We start from the raw sequence: 14,680 nt of genomic DNA, 5'->3' as shown, positions 1-14,680 counted from the left end.
AAATCTTTCAAAACCTGTCTAGAAAATGTCCAGGTTAAAATGCACCCCAAAATTAAATAAAGTAAATAAAGATATTATATTTTGCATAAAGAAAATGAAGTCTGTTATTAAGAACCAAGAGTTTTTGCATGGCAACATTATTTTCATGACAATTATACACATTTCCCATGAATTCATATTATGTAAAGCAACAAACATATATATTGTCATTTATTTAAAAAACAATTTGACAATATATTTGACAATTCAGACTTTTTTCATGCAGTTCTCCAGAAAGTAGGAATTGTGACATATAAACATTTAAATTGTGAGATAAAAACTTACTATTTTGAGGAAAAAGAAGTGGGAATTGTGAGATAAACTGAACAAACAAAATTCAGAGGACAAAAAGTCAGAATTGCAAGATTTGAACTCAGAATTGTGAGGGGAAAAGTCTCAATTTTTTTTTTTTTCCTTTTTAAATGTTTTTACCCTTTGACAAAAAAAATAAATAAATAAATAAATAAAATTGCAAGATGTAAACTAAAAATTGTGAAGAAAAAGGTCAGAATTTTGAGATTTAAATGAACTCTGGGGGAAAGGTCAGAATTGTGAGATAAAAATCACAATTATTCTTGGGTGGAAACAAAAAGGCTTCAATACATTATAATTATAAAATAAATCAAAATGGGGAAAAAAAACATTGAAACATTGAGAGTTTGAGGGGGAAATGCGCTTAATTCTCTTTAAATCAGTGTTACAATAAACAATTTTTAATGGCACAAAAACAGACTTCGTGTGCAAAATACAACGTCAGCTTTTGATTCGGGGTGAAATATACCATGGACATGTTTTGTGAGATTTGACCCCATTTTTTATTACAAAATGGCACTAGAGAATATTCATCTATGCTTGGTTTTGTTCTTTAAATGTTCCTGTATCAGTCAGAAATGCATATACATGAAGTGTCTGTGCGAAAAGTCAAGAGGAACTACGGTAACTGTCTCTGGATGAAGTTGAGTTTGGAGGATGCGCAAGACGTGCTTAAACCAAAAAATAAACACTTTCACCGTCTCAATCACGTCTCACTGAAGCTCGTCTTCCACTCAGAAGTTCAAGGCAGCTCATTAGTCTGTGTTTGAGTCTGGAAGCGCCCTGTGAGGAGGAAGTTAATGCCCTGGAGAGCACAGCCACATCCTCCCTGCATAGTGTCCACTGCAAGTCCACATCCTATTGCTATTTCACTTCCAACATTCATAAAAAAATGACTCTGTGCAGTGCTTATATTGCATTAACCCCGTTCTCCCGACACAAAAACAGCTGCGGATTTCCACAATCTTTGAGTCACGTTTGGATCCGCATGATGGGAGAAAGACCGCGGAGGTTTGGTTCTGTAGCTGCCGGGTCGGAAATGGGCAAGGGCCATGGTTGCCATGGAGACGACTGTCCAGAGATCGCCTCAGTGGAACGTCCCACTATGCACTGCACTCACAGGCGTGTGCTGATGGTGGCTGTGCTCACACTGCAAAAAAAGACCTTCCTTTGTGTTTTTGGCTCATTTTCTAGTATAAATACATTCTTAAATCAATCTCAAATCATTTATTTGAGAAGCAAAATGACTTGTTTCATGAAAAATGTGAGTTTTTCTTTAAAATGAGAAAAGTACCTGTCAACAGGGTCAAAAAAAATTTTGTTTTACCAGACACTTATTCTTGTTTTAAGCTTAAACTCACTTAATTTTGATTTTTCAGAAAAAAAGACCTAATATTTTAATTAATTAAAAACAAGTGGTAATATCTGCCAATGGGGTCAAAAAATAAGATTTCCAACTTAATTTTGATACTTTGTTTTTGTTTTTTTTAAAGAAAACAAGACTTTGTCACTTCTCAAATCTTGTTTTCTGAAAATAGATTTTTTTTTTTTTTTTTAGATGTTTTCTTGTTTTAAGCAAAAACTAACTTTATTTTTAAACATTAAAAAAAAAAAAAAGATTTATAAAGCAAAACTGTTTTTTGAAAAAATTATCAAAGATGAGTGAGTTTAAGCTTAAGGGGAAAAAAAGCTTAAGCTTGTTTGCATTATTGATCAAAATGGATTTAGTTTTGTCTTTTTTTTTGTTTTTTCAGTAACAAAGACTTCATATCTTTCATTTTGCTTCTCAAGTAAATGTATCTTGAATTAAGTATTTTTTTAAATTTGTACTGGAAAACAAGACAGAAGTACAGAGGAAGAATCTGATTTTTTTTGCAGTGCGTGGATTGGTCAGATGAGGGACTGTCCAAAGATCTTCCCCTGATGTGCACAAATACACACACACAAACACCTACACACAAACACACACGTCTGACAGAGGGAAGCACTTCTGATTGAGACCCAACCGCTCGCTTGCTTGCTTTAAAGTGCTAATTTCTACATTTCACAATGAAAGAGCCCCTCAAGAGTATAAGACTAGACCAAAACCACCAGAAACCACATCGCAGATGCTCATCTATAAATAAATATGATTAAATCTCTTCACAGGCAAGTTTATATTCACAGAGCCCTCAAAGAGGCTACGGCAAAACCTCCTAAAATCATGAAACAGGAACATTGCTTTTTGTAATTAAAAATATACAAATTCTACAATTTATATGCAAAAACTAAATTATTCATTATCAGTATTTATGTCTGCTTTTCTAAAATGTCTAAATATCATTAAAACAAAATTTGAAGCAAGTTGATTTTTCTCACAATGCAAAGTCTAAATATCTTCTAGTATTTAAATTTGAACCACATTTTTTTTTACTCTTATTACAATAGCAATGGATGACATGCAATACTTTAATTGCTCTTGCGTCTTTAAATATTTAAACTTAATTTAGTCAGATTTGTGATTTTAACAATTTGCCCCCCAAAAAATCAAATTAATTGAAGATATATATATATATACTTTGAAAACTCTTAATAACTCAAAGTCTTAACATCTTCAAGTTGTTCTGAACTTCCTTTGCAATTTTTTTTTTTTTTTTTTTACAATACAGTAATAGATGATGTGCAATACTTTAATTTCACTTGTATTTTTAAATATTGTTCATCCTTTTCTCAGAATAAATCTAATTAAATTAAGTCAGGTTTATGCTTTTAACTAAATATTCAAGTTTATGCTTGAAAAAATTTGCAAGTGATATAAGAAACTAATTAAAATGTACTTAATTGAAGATATATGTGACCCTGGACCACAAAACCAGTCATAAGGGTCAATTTTTCATTTCAAATTTTCCATTGATGTATGGTTTGTTAGGATCTGACAATATTTGGCTGAGATACAACTATTTGAAAATCTGGAATCTGAGGGAGCAAAAAAATCTAAATATTGAGAAAATCACCTTTAAAGTTGTCCAAATGAAGTTCTTAGCAATGCATATTACTAATCAAAAATTAAGTTTTGATATAGTTTCAGCAGGAAATTTACAAAATATCTTCATGGAACATGATCTTTACTTAATGTCCTAACGATTTTTGGCATAAAAGAAAAATCAATAGTTTTGACCCATACAGTGTATTTTTGGCTATTGCTACAAATATACCCCAGCGATTTAAGAATGGTTTTGTGCTCCAGGGTCACATATTCTTTGCAAACTCTTAAGAACTCGATGTCTTAATATTTCCAGGTAAATTTATCTTGTTTTAAGGATGTTTAGATATTTCTACTAAAAAATAAAAAACAAGATCAAGAATACTGATTATGAAAATGTTTTATGCAGAATAACCATGCATGTGTCCTAATCAGGCATGACACGCTTCCAACGACAAGTAATTAGTCCATCTGCAATGAAAGAGTCAACGCTGCGACAATCACAGCCAGCTGCAACACTGTTGCTGATTAACATGCAGATTTTTTAGACCAATGAGATTGCACTGATTTGCATGGACGATCGTACCTGATTAGGACACACAATACTAACAGAAAATGGTAGTTTCTCTTGCATTTCCAAATATTTTTCTTATTTCTAAGCCAAAAAAGCGATATGCTGCAAAAGATTCACAGTTGTGTGAGCATGAAGAGATTCGGTGGTTAGACAAGAAAAAGAAACAGATCAGTATAGGCATGTAGAAAAGGACGAATGCTTATCCAGGCGTCCATACGCTCCGTATTTGCCATGCATTCTGAGATATTAAAGATCTCGAGTGGAAGAGAAGAGCTGCCAAGGAGGGGTCAAAATCAGGAAAATGAGCTGAAGTGGAAGATCGTATCCGTCCGTCCACAGTGAGACGAGTCGAAGGAAAGAAGCTTGAATAAAGCGTTGGTGCTAATGAAGACTAGCATTCGTCCAGTCTGAGGTGATGATGGTTCTGGAGTGCAAGAACGGAGCTCGTGACATCAGGACGGTGCATTCTGGGATACGGAGTCTAGTCTTCCTGACACATGGGCAGGTTGACGAAGGTGAAGACGTTGTATTCGATCATGATGGAGAAGCAGAGGAAGATGGCGTACAGAACCAGCACATAAACGCCCAGCTTGAAGTCCAGCTTCCACCCGTTCAGATGAATCCCAAGAATCTGCAGTGAAAAAAAACATGAAACAAAGCTTACAAGCTTACATTTGTGCAATTCAGTACATTTGTAAAATTGATTCATTAAGAAGTCTATAAATTAGGGGTGTCAATGTTAAAACGCCAGGGTAACGGCACAAGTGGCCTATTTTGAAAATACAGTCGCGGGAAGAATTACAGAGTCATGGGTTACGGTTTTTTGGGCTACTTTTATAATGTACGGCGACCGCCCAAAGTGTATATAGACAAATACAAATTAAAATAGATCCTTTTACTAATGTGTATTATACTTGGAATGTATACCTGATAATTGAAGAATTGAGAGGCGGTTGTAACATCACAAACAACGTGAGTTTCAGAAGAGCATACAGGCTTTTACACAGCAGAAATAAACATGACAACAGCCACTATAGATTATATATAAGATAATAAACACACAATTACGATAGATATGGTCTGTGTGTGATCTTCTTGAGATGAAACCGTACATCTGAAATGCTAATTTGTGCAGCTATATAAAAGGCTATAAATAGCATATTTTAACAACAGTAAACGACCAAATTCCACATGTGATCGTAAAAGGAAGTTATTACAAACACTCGATGGTGGTTTGAAGTGAGTTCTGAGTAAAAGTGCACTATTAATCTCATAAATTGTCTTATGAAGCATGATGCTAATGTTAGCTCTAATGCACCTGCAGAACAGGTCCAATTCTTCTTCATAATGCATTTTGTCATAATACTTCACGTAAGGTCACAAGAAAATGTTTTGTTGTATTTATTTAGAAATACTTTTGATAATAGTTGGGTAAATGTATACTGGGATTGAAGCGATGTGGCTTGGTAAACGTTTTATCGCCAGTATAAAGGCTGATAATGGCTGAATAAAAACAAAAGAATAATGATAAAAGAATAATAAGGATTATGTCTCATAGCTGGCGGAAGTGTGAAAGGTTCTGTTTCCTTAAACTAGTTTGTCATGCATTTCTTTTTCAACACATTTACAGGTAAATCCTAGTATTTTAAAATTGCGATTAATCATGATTAATCACAGTCCATGACTGTGATTAACGCGGTTACATTTTTTAATTGATTGACAGCATTACTATAAATTAATAAATGAACTGGGCTATTGTCACTGTTGTGTGGTATAGAAACACACAAAGACGAGGAATACAACTCGGAGATAGATTAATAACAATGTCTTGGAATACTGGAATGAACACAGAAGTAACACGCACTTAACATAAAGGAGAAGCAACAGATACTGAGGGAGAACTGAAGGCTTAAGTACACAAAGCAAACAAAGGAACAGACGAGTTCATTAATGAGACGACCGGTGAACAGAACGATTAATCCAGCAGACTGAGAAACTACAGTACAGGTCATGGGGAAAACACAATGAGACATACATGTAACAGCTATCGGTTAGGATATGTCTAGACAGAGAAAAATACACAAACGTTTGCGATTTCTAAAACATATTCTGCTAATATATTTTTTTTTAAAACTACAATTTTCAGTTTAAGCAGTTGTCACTTCATAAAAAGATTAGAAATAACTCTTTATATAACTCTCATTTCATTCCCATTTCCCATTCAACCGTTTCATTTTATTTTTTATTAATCGATTTTTAAATGTATTTAAAAGAATCTACAATTTGATTATCAAAACATTTTCATCAAATAAAAATGAAAAATGCAACATTCAGTTTAAGCAATAGTCACTCGCTTCATAACAACAGTGGTTTCATTTGTTCATTTTCTTCTAAACTGATGTTCTTTATTTGATTTGTTTAAAAGAATCACCCATTTAATGATCAAAATATTCAGCGACTAAAAATTCAATATTCAATTTAATCACTTCCTAACTTTAGAAATAACTTTCTATTTTAAACTCTATTGCCATCTCTATATTATAGTGTTAAAACTGAATATTAAAATTTTAATTGATCTGTTTTTATAATTTTTTTAGTATTTGAATCAACAATTTTATGATCAAATTATTCAGACAAAAATGCAATATTCATTGTCAATCACTTTGTAATAACTTTATAAATACATTTTTAATTATATTGTCATTATATTATCAAGTGCTAAACGGATTATTAGTTTAAATTGATGTTTTATTATTTTATGACAATTTGATTCTTTAAAATACATTCAGCACATAAATACAAATCCCTATGTAGTAACATTAGAAATTACTTGTTATTTTCTAACATTTATAATATATATTAACTTTGATTTATTTATCTAGATGTTTATAATTTATTTATTTATTTATTTATTTTTAATAAATGTATAATATTCTCCACACTTACACAATCGTCAAAAAATTCTAGTTAAGGATAAGTATTTATTTTAATGATCAAAACCGCAATACCAGAATTGGCAGGGAAATTATTTAACTATATGAACAGACCCACACGATATCTGTGCAGCCAGATTTCCTCCAAATCATCACACCTGTCATTCAAAAGTTAATACATTTTCAGCAGAATTCACAGAAAAAGTCTACAGCTTGCATCTGATCCTGATTGAGTCACGATTTGTCTCAGGAGAACCTGCTGATTTACTCACGGTGAGCGCGACAGATCCCAGCAGCAGCACTACGGAGTAAACCAGTCCCCGACTGTTTATCATCACCTGTGCAGAGGGAGGAAACAGCATCATCAGCTCCCACAATGCCACTGTGCCATTAAGCCATTACAATAAACAGAGACCTCGTGTTTCAGCGCTCATGTGTTCAACAGAAGCTCCTGGTTTGAGAGGAGTTCAAACAGAACGAGCTGCTGGATGTGCTTACAACTGATCCATAATCGACTGCCATGGTCTGCAGCGCCCAGGGAAGGCCGAGCCCCACCAGAATGTCAAAGACGTTACTGCCGATGGTGTTGGACACGGCCATGTCTCCCAGACCTGCAGAAACGAGAGCCGCTTTCACACTGAACAAGCAATGCCGACTCATCATGCAGATTCACAGGTCATTTCTCCTAAAGCGATGCAAAATAAGTGCGATGTGGCTTGTCATGATATAATCAAAGAGTAGCAATGGAAAACGGAACTTAATGGAAAAAGTAGCGGTGGTGAAATTTAAGCCAAAAGTAATACGCAACATAATAAGGAAAACAAAACAATAAGGAAAGTAATAGCAATGCAAAACTATAAATGAAACAGTGGATGTAGATTTACCAAAAGTTCATTAAAAATATATTTATATTATTAAAATATTTTTTATAATTAATTAATAATTAAATAATAATAAATATTATTATTATTATTAATCATTGTTGTTGTTGTAAAAATTATTTACTCAAAAATGTATTATTATTATTATTATTATTATTATTATTATTATTATTATTATTAATAAAACATTATAAAAATAAAAAAGCATCCTGCTAGAAAAACATTGCATTTAACTGTAAAAATTACATTCTGTGCCAGAAATGACATACTATGTCAATAAGTCTTTTTCAATAGAAATGCAAAACTATAAAGGAAACAGCAGAAAAGCAGCCACAAGAAGTGTTTCCATAAAGTGTTATTTTATAAAACAACATACGATTTAGTCAGATAAAAAATACAATAATGATAATAATAATAATGTTATCATTTACTTTATCATTACGTCGTCACTATTAAAATATTGATCCTTTTGTTTGAGAATCCTAAAACACATGGACTATAAAAATTACATTTCATGCCAGAAATTACACACGTAATCTTTTAGACACATCAATTTAAACTTCAATGTAATATGAGCCTCAGTATTTTTCTATGGCTGGAAAAGTCAAAAGAGAACCATTACAAACTCATCCTAAGTCTATACTATGTGCTATGTAATCTTGTATTCTGCACAGGGCAGGCAGCATTGAGATGCAGTCCATGTCTGAGGTAAAGTGATTGATAGTGACACAGGAACAGGAAATCACATCATGTGTGCTGTAGCACTTTGATTAGACATGTGAAGGTAGAAGAGTCTGTATTTCATGTTAAATTCATCCTGCCCCAGGTTTATTGATCAGAAGGGTGCGATCGATCTACCTTGACGAGCCACGATCAGGCTGGCGATGCAGTCCGGGACGCTCGTGCCCGCCGCCAGAAACGTGATGCCCATGATGACGTCGGGAATGCCGAGCGTGTATCCGATGATCGTCACCTACAATACAAGACAGAGTAAAGCTTCACTAAAAACAAGACAGACTAAGCGGAGCGAGAGAGAGACTGGCAGACATGTGGCACGTACCATCCACACCATGAAGTAGGAAAAGACGGCGATCCAGACGGTGGAGAGGATGAAGGAGAACATGAAGTATTTCTCCCAGCGAGACTTGGCACAGTTTGGGATGGTGAAGAACAGGATCAACAACAACGGCCAAGAGATCAGCCATTTAGTTCTGTTCATACAGCCGTCTGAAACACACAACGTACTGTTTTAAAGCCACACTGCAGTGCTATAAAACTCATTTTCTGCTATTGCTTACAAACTAGATACCGTTCCTTTAACCCTCATGTTGTGTTCCTGTTATATTAACCCGGATAGGATTTTCTTTTTCCTATAACAGGTATAACAGCTTCTCAAACCTGAAAAATGCAATCATTTTTGTACTTCTTTAGGATTTTCCCCCAGCTTTTTTTTTTTTACACATGGTGTTCCTGGTCAAAAATTGCTTGTAAATCTGTCATTGTGCTATATTATTGCTACATATTGGATTTAACTTTATCACCTTGTTTTCTTTAAATTAGCACAGGTTTTGTATTAATTTCTGGATTGGGCGTAGGCCTCCCTGATCTCAGTTTTTGTGTGAAAATGACCAAAATTATCCACAAATTATGCTTTTTTTCACTCAGGAACAACATAAGCTTGGATCAATAAGGCTTACAATCGACCACTTTCAAAAAGAAAAAAACTGTGCTAACTGTAAGTAAATAAGTTGGCAAAATGATTGAAACAACTGCATCCAGATATAGTGATAATATAGCATATTTAATATAGCATAATAGACAATATAGCATACTTTTCAGGATTTTTTTCCCACACTTATCAACTTGTTTTCTTTAAATTAGCACAGGTTTTGTATTTGTTCTTGGGACTGACTGATCATAGGTTTTGAGTGGAAATTACCAAAATGATCCAAAAATCCAAAAAAAAAAAAAAAAACTAAACCTGTGATAATTGAAAGAAAACAAGCTGACAAAAAGATTGAATCCAAGATTTGGTGTTCATATAGCATAATGACAGATTTACAAGCAATTTGTTTAATGCTAGTCATTTTTGACCGGGAACACCACATTAGGTAATTTTCAGCACAGCACAATGGTTAAAAAGCTTATATTTGCTCCTTAAAATGCTCTTTCTGATGTGCTTTTTCATTTCTATCACATCCGTTTCTTTTCTGAATGTATCTGGTGATTTCAGCACAAATATTCTCTTCTGAAAAGTAACAGTAACTCTCTTTTACTCACCTGGTAATCTGAACGGTGAGGTGAGTTCACTCTCTTTCTCTTCCGTGGTTTTGTCTTCTGGCACGTTTCCATTCTCGATGTCTGGTTTGCCGTCCACCACAGCCGTCTCCACACCGTTAGCCGACTGGACCAACCTCTGACGCTACACACAACAAACACACTTTTCTAGTAGTGCACCAGTGTTAAAAGCCTGACTGATACTGATAAGTTGATGATAAATGGCTTTTTGGTACTATTTTGTGAAAAAATAATAAATAACAACAATAAATTAAAAATCATTCAGGGATCACAACATTATAATGTGCAGTATAAAAAAATCATTTTCATTTTCATTAATATCATGTGACACTGAAGACTGGAGTAATGGCGCTGAAAATTCAGCTTTGATCACAGCAATAAATTACATTTTAACATATATTCACCAGTTATTTGGAATTTTAATAATATATCACAATATTAATGTTTTTACTGTATTTTTCATCGAATAAAAAGAGCCTTGGTGAGCAGTCGTCTTTTAAAAACAAAAACAAAAATACAGACCCCAAATTTGACTTTATTTATATTATTTTATTTATGTATATTTTAATTGTTATGAAAATAATGACTTAATAATAATAATAATACAAAACAATATTTTAATCATTTATTTTGCAGGGAATTTCTTGAGATTTTTTTTTTAAATAATGATGAATATTCTATTAAAAAATGTACATTTTTTAATGTATTTTTATTGAAATTTTTCCTTTTTATTTATTATTATTATTTTGCTGTATCACAGTGTGTCTGCTCTGCCGTACCTCTGTTATAATGAGACGGCTGGCCATGCGCAGACGAGTCTTGGGTCCGAAGTGGTTTGTGACCATCACGCGGAGACCGGCTTCTGGGAAACGGTAATTTGGAGGACTGGCGTTGATGATTTCATCAACCATGACCACCGAACCTCGACTGTAAACCTTACTGGATTTGACTTGAGAAAGACAAAATAAATATCCATGAAATACACACAGAACACATTGACTGGTTTCTTTCTTGATATTCTAAAACAGCATGTTTTATATTAGACATTTACTCCTCTCTCTCAAATGATTTAGCTGCATTTTTAAAGAAGCATCATAGAAAAAGTGTGCAGTAAAAGCAGAAAGGTTTAGTAAGACTAAACAGGCAGGCAGAGTTAAACGTGAAGATACCGAGGCCAGAAACAGGTAGATGAGGAATGAGGAAAGAGACAAACTGCAGCGAAGAAAGAGACAGAAGTGACGGATGAGACAGTGACGTTACCTCTCAATCACAGACGGACAGAAGCAGGAAGAGGCAAAAGTGCTGAGATCTCAAGAGCTGGAAAACAAGGTTTCTCACACACTGGATGGATCTGCTTTAATACAGAACCAGGAGGACGTTTCTCTCATAAAGACAGAATAAAACCAGCCGTGCTGTTCAGAGCATGTGCAATAAATGAGAAGATCAAGATGTCCAAGAAATATATTTTATAAATCTAGTTTAAAACAAACACACCAAACTTTGTTTTCATGTGGCCTGAATAATAACCTGAACTAACCCTCAAATTAAAAATAATCTGATATTTTTAAGAATAAAAATCTTACTGGTAAAAATGCCTATGAAAAGAACTTAACAGTATAAACAGTACAAGATTATGCCAAATTAACAAAAATAAATAAATAAATAAATATATATATATATATATATATATATATATATATATATATATTTTTTTTTTTTTTTTTTTTCAATAGATGTCACTGTATGTTTTTGAATGACTTAAGATTAGGCCAAGATACAGGATTTTGACAATTTTTAAAAATAATTCCGCCTTTTAAAATGTTATATATGTAATATATTAAAAAATATTGCAATTCAGTAAATTAAACCATTATTCAAGTCACAGTATTTCTGAATTGTTTTTTAAATGTTTTTTTAAATTCTCTAAAAGATTATGTCAAGATATTTTGCCAAATTTAAATAATAATAATAATTTCTGCTTTTTAATAAAACATTTATTTCTTCATTATGAGCTTCATAATTATATAATAATAATAAAGTAAAGTGACATGATGTGACGTGCAACTAATAATAATAATAATTTCATGTAATATATATAAACAATGTAATTCAATAAGTGAAAACATCATTCAAGTCACAGTGTGTATGAATAACATTTCTCATATTATAGACATATACATAAAGACACCCTACAAAGATTATAATTCAGATGTTTGGAGATAACTGACTATATTTAAAACTTGCAGAACATTTAAACATATTACATTTCTAGCAAAGTCACTGTCTTCTTGTGTGACATGTTTTCTACAATATTTGTTCAAAATCTGAGGACAGGTGACCTCATACTTGTACTGAGGGTGACATGGGTATGGAATTATGGATTATGACTTATATTACATCTGTATTTTTTAAAGCCTGTCTGTTTAGTCTTACCTGGACCCAGCAGCGGTACTGACAGATCGTCCCAGTTACAGTCTAAACTGTCTTTACCGTCCTCCAGTTCACTGCCGGCCGCCGCGTTTCCATTGGCAACGTTCTTGTTGCCTCCTCTTGTGAAAAACTTCTGCATGCTTGTGTTAAATCTAATACAGACAAAAACAAAAAGAGAGTTTTCTTCCAATTTGAATTTGAATCTCTCCTGCTCTCCAAGGCTGCAATTATTTGATCATAAATACAGTAATACTGTAAAATATTATAACAATTTCAAATAATACTTTTCTACTTGAATATATTGTAAACTGTAATTTATTCCTGTCATGTAAATCTGAAATTTCAGCATCATTACTCCAATCTTCAGTGTCACATGATTCTTCAGAAATCATTCTAATATGCTGATTTGCTGCTCAAGAAACATTTCTGATTATAATTAATGATTCATATTTGTGCTGCTTCATATTTTTGAAAAAAAACTGTAATGCATTTTATTTTTCAGGATTCTTTAATGAATAGAAAGTTCAAAAGAACAGCATTTATTTGCAATAGAAATCATTTGTCACATTATAAATGTCTTTACTGTGTGTATATAAACTCACTTCATGATGAGGATATATACAGCATACATGACCACCAGCACCAGACTCTCCCACCTGAAACACATGATCAAAACCACACGTCAGATGGAAACTTACAAAAATCAGACAAGAGAGGAAAATGAAAACAGACTCACCACACAATCTTTTCGTCATAGATGAACTGATGTCACGTGACAAGACAAACAAAAAGATAATCAGTTCTGTTACGGTTTAGTTCTAATAGAATTTTAATTGAGAAAAAAAAAAAAATATATATATATATATGTGCAGTGGTGGCCAAAATTATTAGAACACTAGTATTTTCACGAGCTAAAAAATGGTTTTAAGACAGTTATTTCTATCTTTTGGTGTAGAGTCAATAGGAAATCTCAGAGTTTTTTTTTTTTTTTTGTTTTTAACAGAGCAGATATTCATTTGAGACTCACCACAATTAGAGCAATTACAGACAATATGTAGAAGAAAGAGTCACGGAAAACAGCCCACCGGGTCAGGTAGACCACCTACAGACAACAACACAGACTACTGTTAAATACATAAACTCATGAAGACACACCGTACACTGAATATGACCTATGATTTACAAACAGAGAGAACAAAGCAAAAACGTGAAACAGAATAAAACAATAAGACTTCAACCTCATTATGTGCAAATATCAGAAATAAAAATGAATTTATTTTTAACTGCATTTTGTGTAAAAACCTTTTCTCATCAAATGAGTAAATAAATGAACAAACAAATAATTAAACCCAAGAAAACGATAAGTTAAAGAATAAAAAATGCAGTTAATATTGAAAAAAACCCAAAACAAAACAGGGTCAAGGTTAAGTTGGAAGGTATAGTTTCTTAGTGTGAAGAATATTTTAATAATCTGAAGAATCTTTTTCACTATAAAGAACCTTTTATGTACTGCAAAAATTCCATGGATGTTAAAGAGTCTTTATGGAACCATCGATGTCAAAAAATAAGCATTTTTTCAGTGTTTTTGAGGTTCTTTGGACATACATTTCTTGATGTCTCATTACAGATTCTTCATATCAGTGTTTTGGGGCTGGTTTCTTTAATGCACAATTATATATGTGATTTTCTATAGATGCATCAATAAAGTATTTCTCACTTGGAAGTCCGATTCTTTTCCACGAGCTGGTTCTTTCAGACAGTTTGTTTCAATGAACTGATTCACCAATTTATGTAAACATTCAATGACGTAAAGTATACATATTATAAGTGCTATTGCTCGTTTAGAGTCGGAGAGACTAGTAACGTGTAGATCTGTGTTTCTAGAGCCACAAACCATTTCAGACGGTTCAGTCCGAAAGAGAATCGGTTCAAAAGAAAGATTCATTTGTGAATTGGACATCACCCTGGACCATTTGCCTGAGGCTCTGGATTACAGGTGATAATGTTGTAAATAATGTTCAGTTTCTTGCACAGACCAATCGTTTCGCTTCATAAGACCTCAACACATCTTCAGGAGCCAAGGGGATTCATTTTGTCTTGCCTGGTGTGCTTTTTTGACTCTCAAAGTGACGGTAGCCATTGACTTGCATTTTATGAATCACCAAGGACCACAGTTTCAGATCAAAATCTTCTTCACTGTTCTACTGAAGAAAAAAAGTCACCTATATCCTTGATAGACTGAGGCTGAGTA

The 14,680-nt window shown here is 33.1% G+C and overlaps 1 protein-coding gene across 2 annotated transcripts in view; it reads right to left on the bottom strand.

The window, feature by feature from the left end:
* Positions 1-213: 213 nt before the first annotated feature.
* Positions 214-14,680, bottom strand: part of slc24a4b (solute carrier family 24 member 4b) — a 48,484-nt gene continuing 34,017 nt past the window's right edge. For both annotated transcript variants that reach the window (XM_058756859.1, XM_058756860.1), the window contains 11 exons: positions 13,457-13,531; positions 13,166-13,191; positions 13,032-13,085; positions 12,433-12,581; positions 10,779-10,948; positions 9,982-10,123; positions 8,762-8,928; positions 8,560-8,674; positions 7,319-7,431; positions 7,093-7,158; positions 214-4,518 (listed from right to left, as the gene is read on the bottom strand). In XM_058756859.1, the coding sequence (XP_058612842.1) occupies positions 4,369-4,518; positions 7,093-7,158; positions 7,319-7,431; positions 8,560-8,674; positions 8,762-8,928; positions 9,982-10,123; positions 10,779-10,948; positions 12,433-12,581; positions 13,032-13,085; positions 13,166-13,191; positions 13,457-13,531 (1,227 nt within the window). In that variant the 3' untranslated portion in view covers positions 214-4,368. The remainder of the gene's footprint in view (positions 4,519-7,092; positions 7,159-7,318; positions 7,432-8,559; positions 8,675-8,761; positions 8,929-9,981; positions 10,124-10,778; positions 10,949-12,432; positions 12,582-13,031; positions 13,086-13,165; positions 13,192-13,456; positions 13,532-14,680) is intronic.

This window comes from Onychostoma macrolepis, chromosome 20 (genome assembly GCF_012432095.1).
Source record: "Onychostoma macrolepis isolate SWU-2019 chromosome 20, ASM1243209v1, whole genome shotgun sequence".
Taxonomy (NCBI): domain Eukaryota; kingdom Metazoa; phylum Chordata; class Actinopteri; order Cypriniformes; family Cyprinidae; genus Onychostoma; species Onychostoma macrolepis.
The sequence above is the reverse complement of the archived record's forward strand: the minus strand, read 5'-3'. Positions and strand labels throughout refer to the sequence as shown.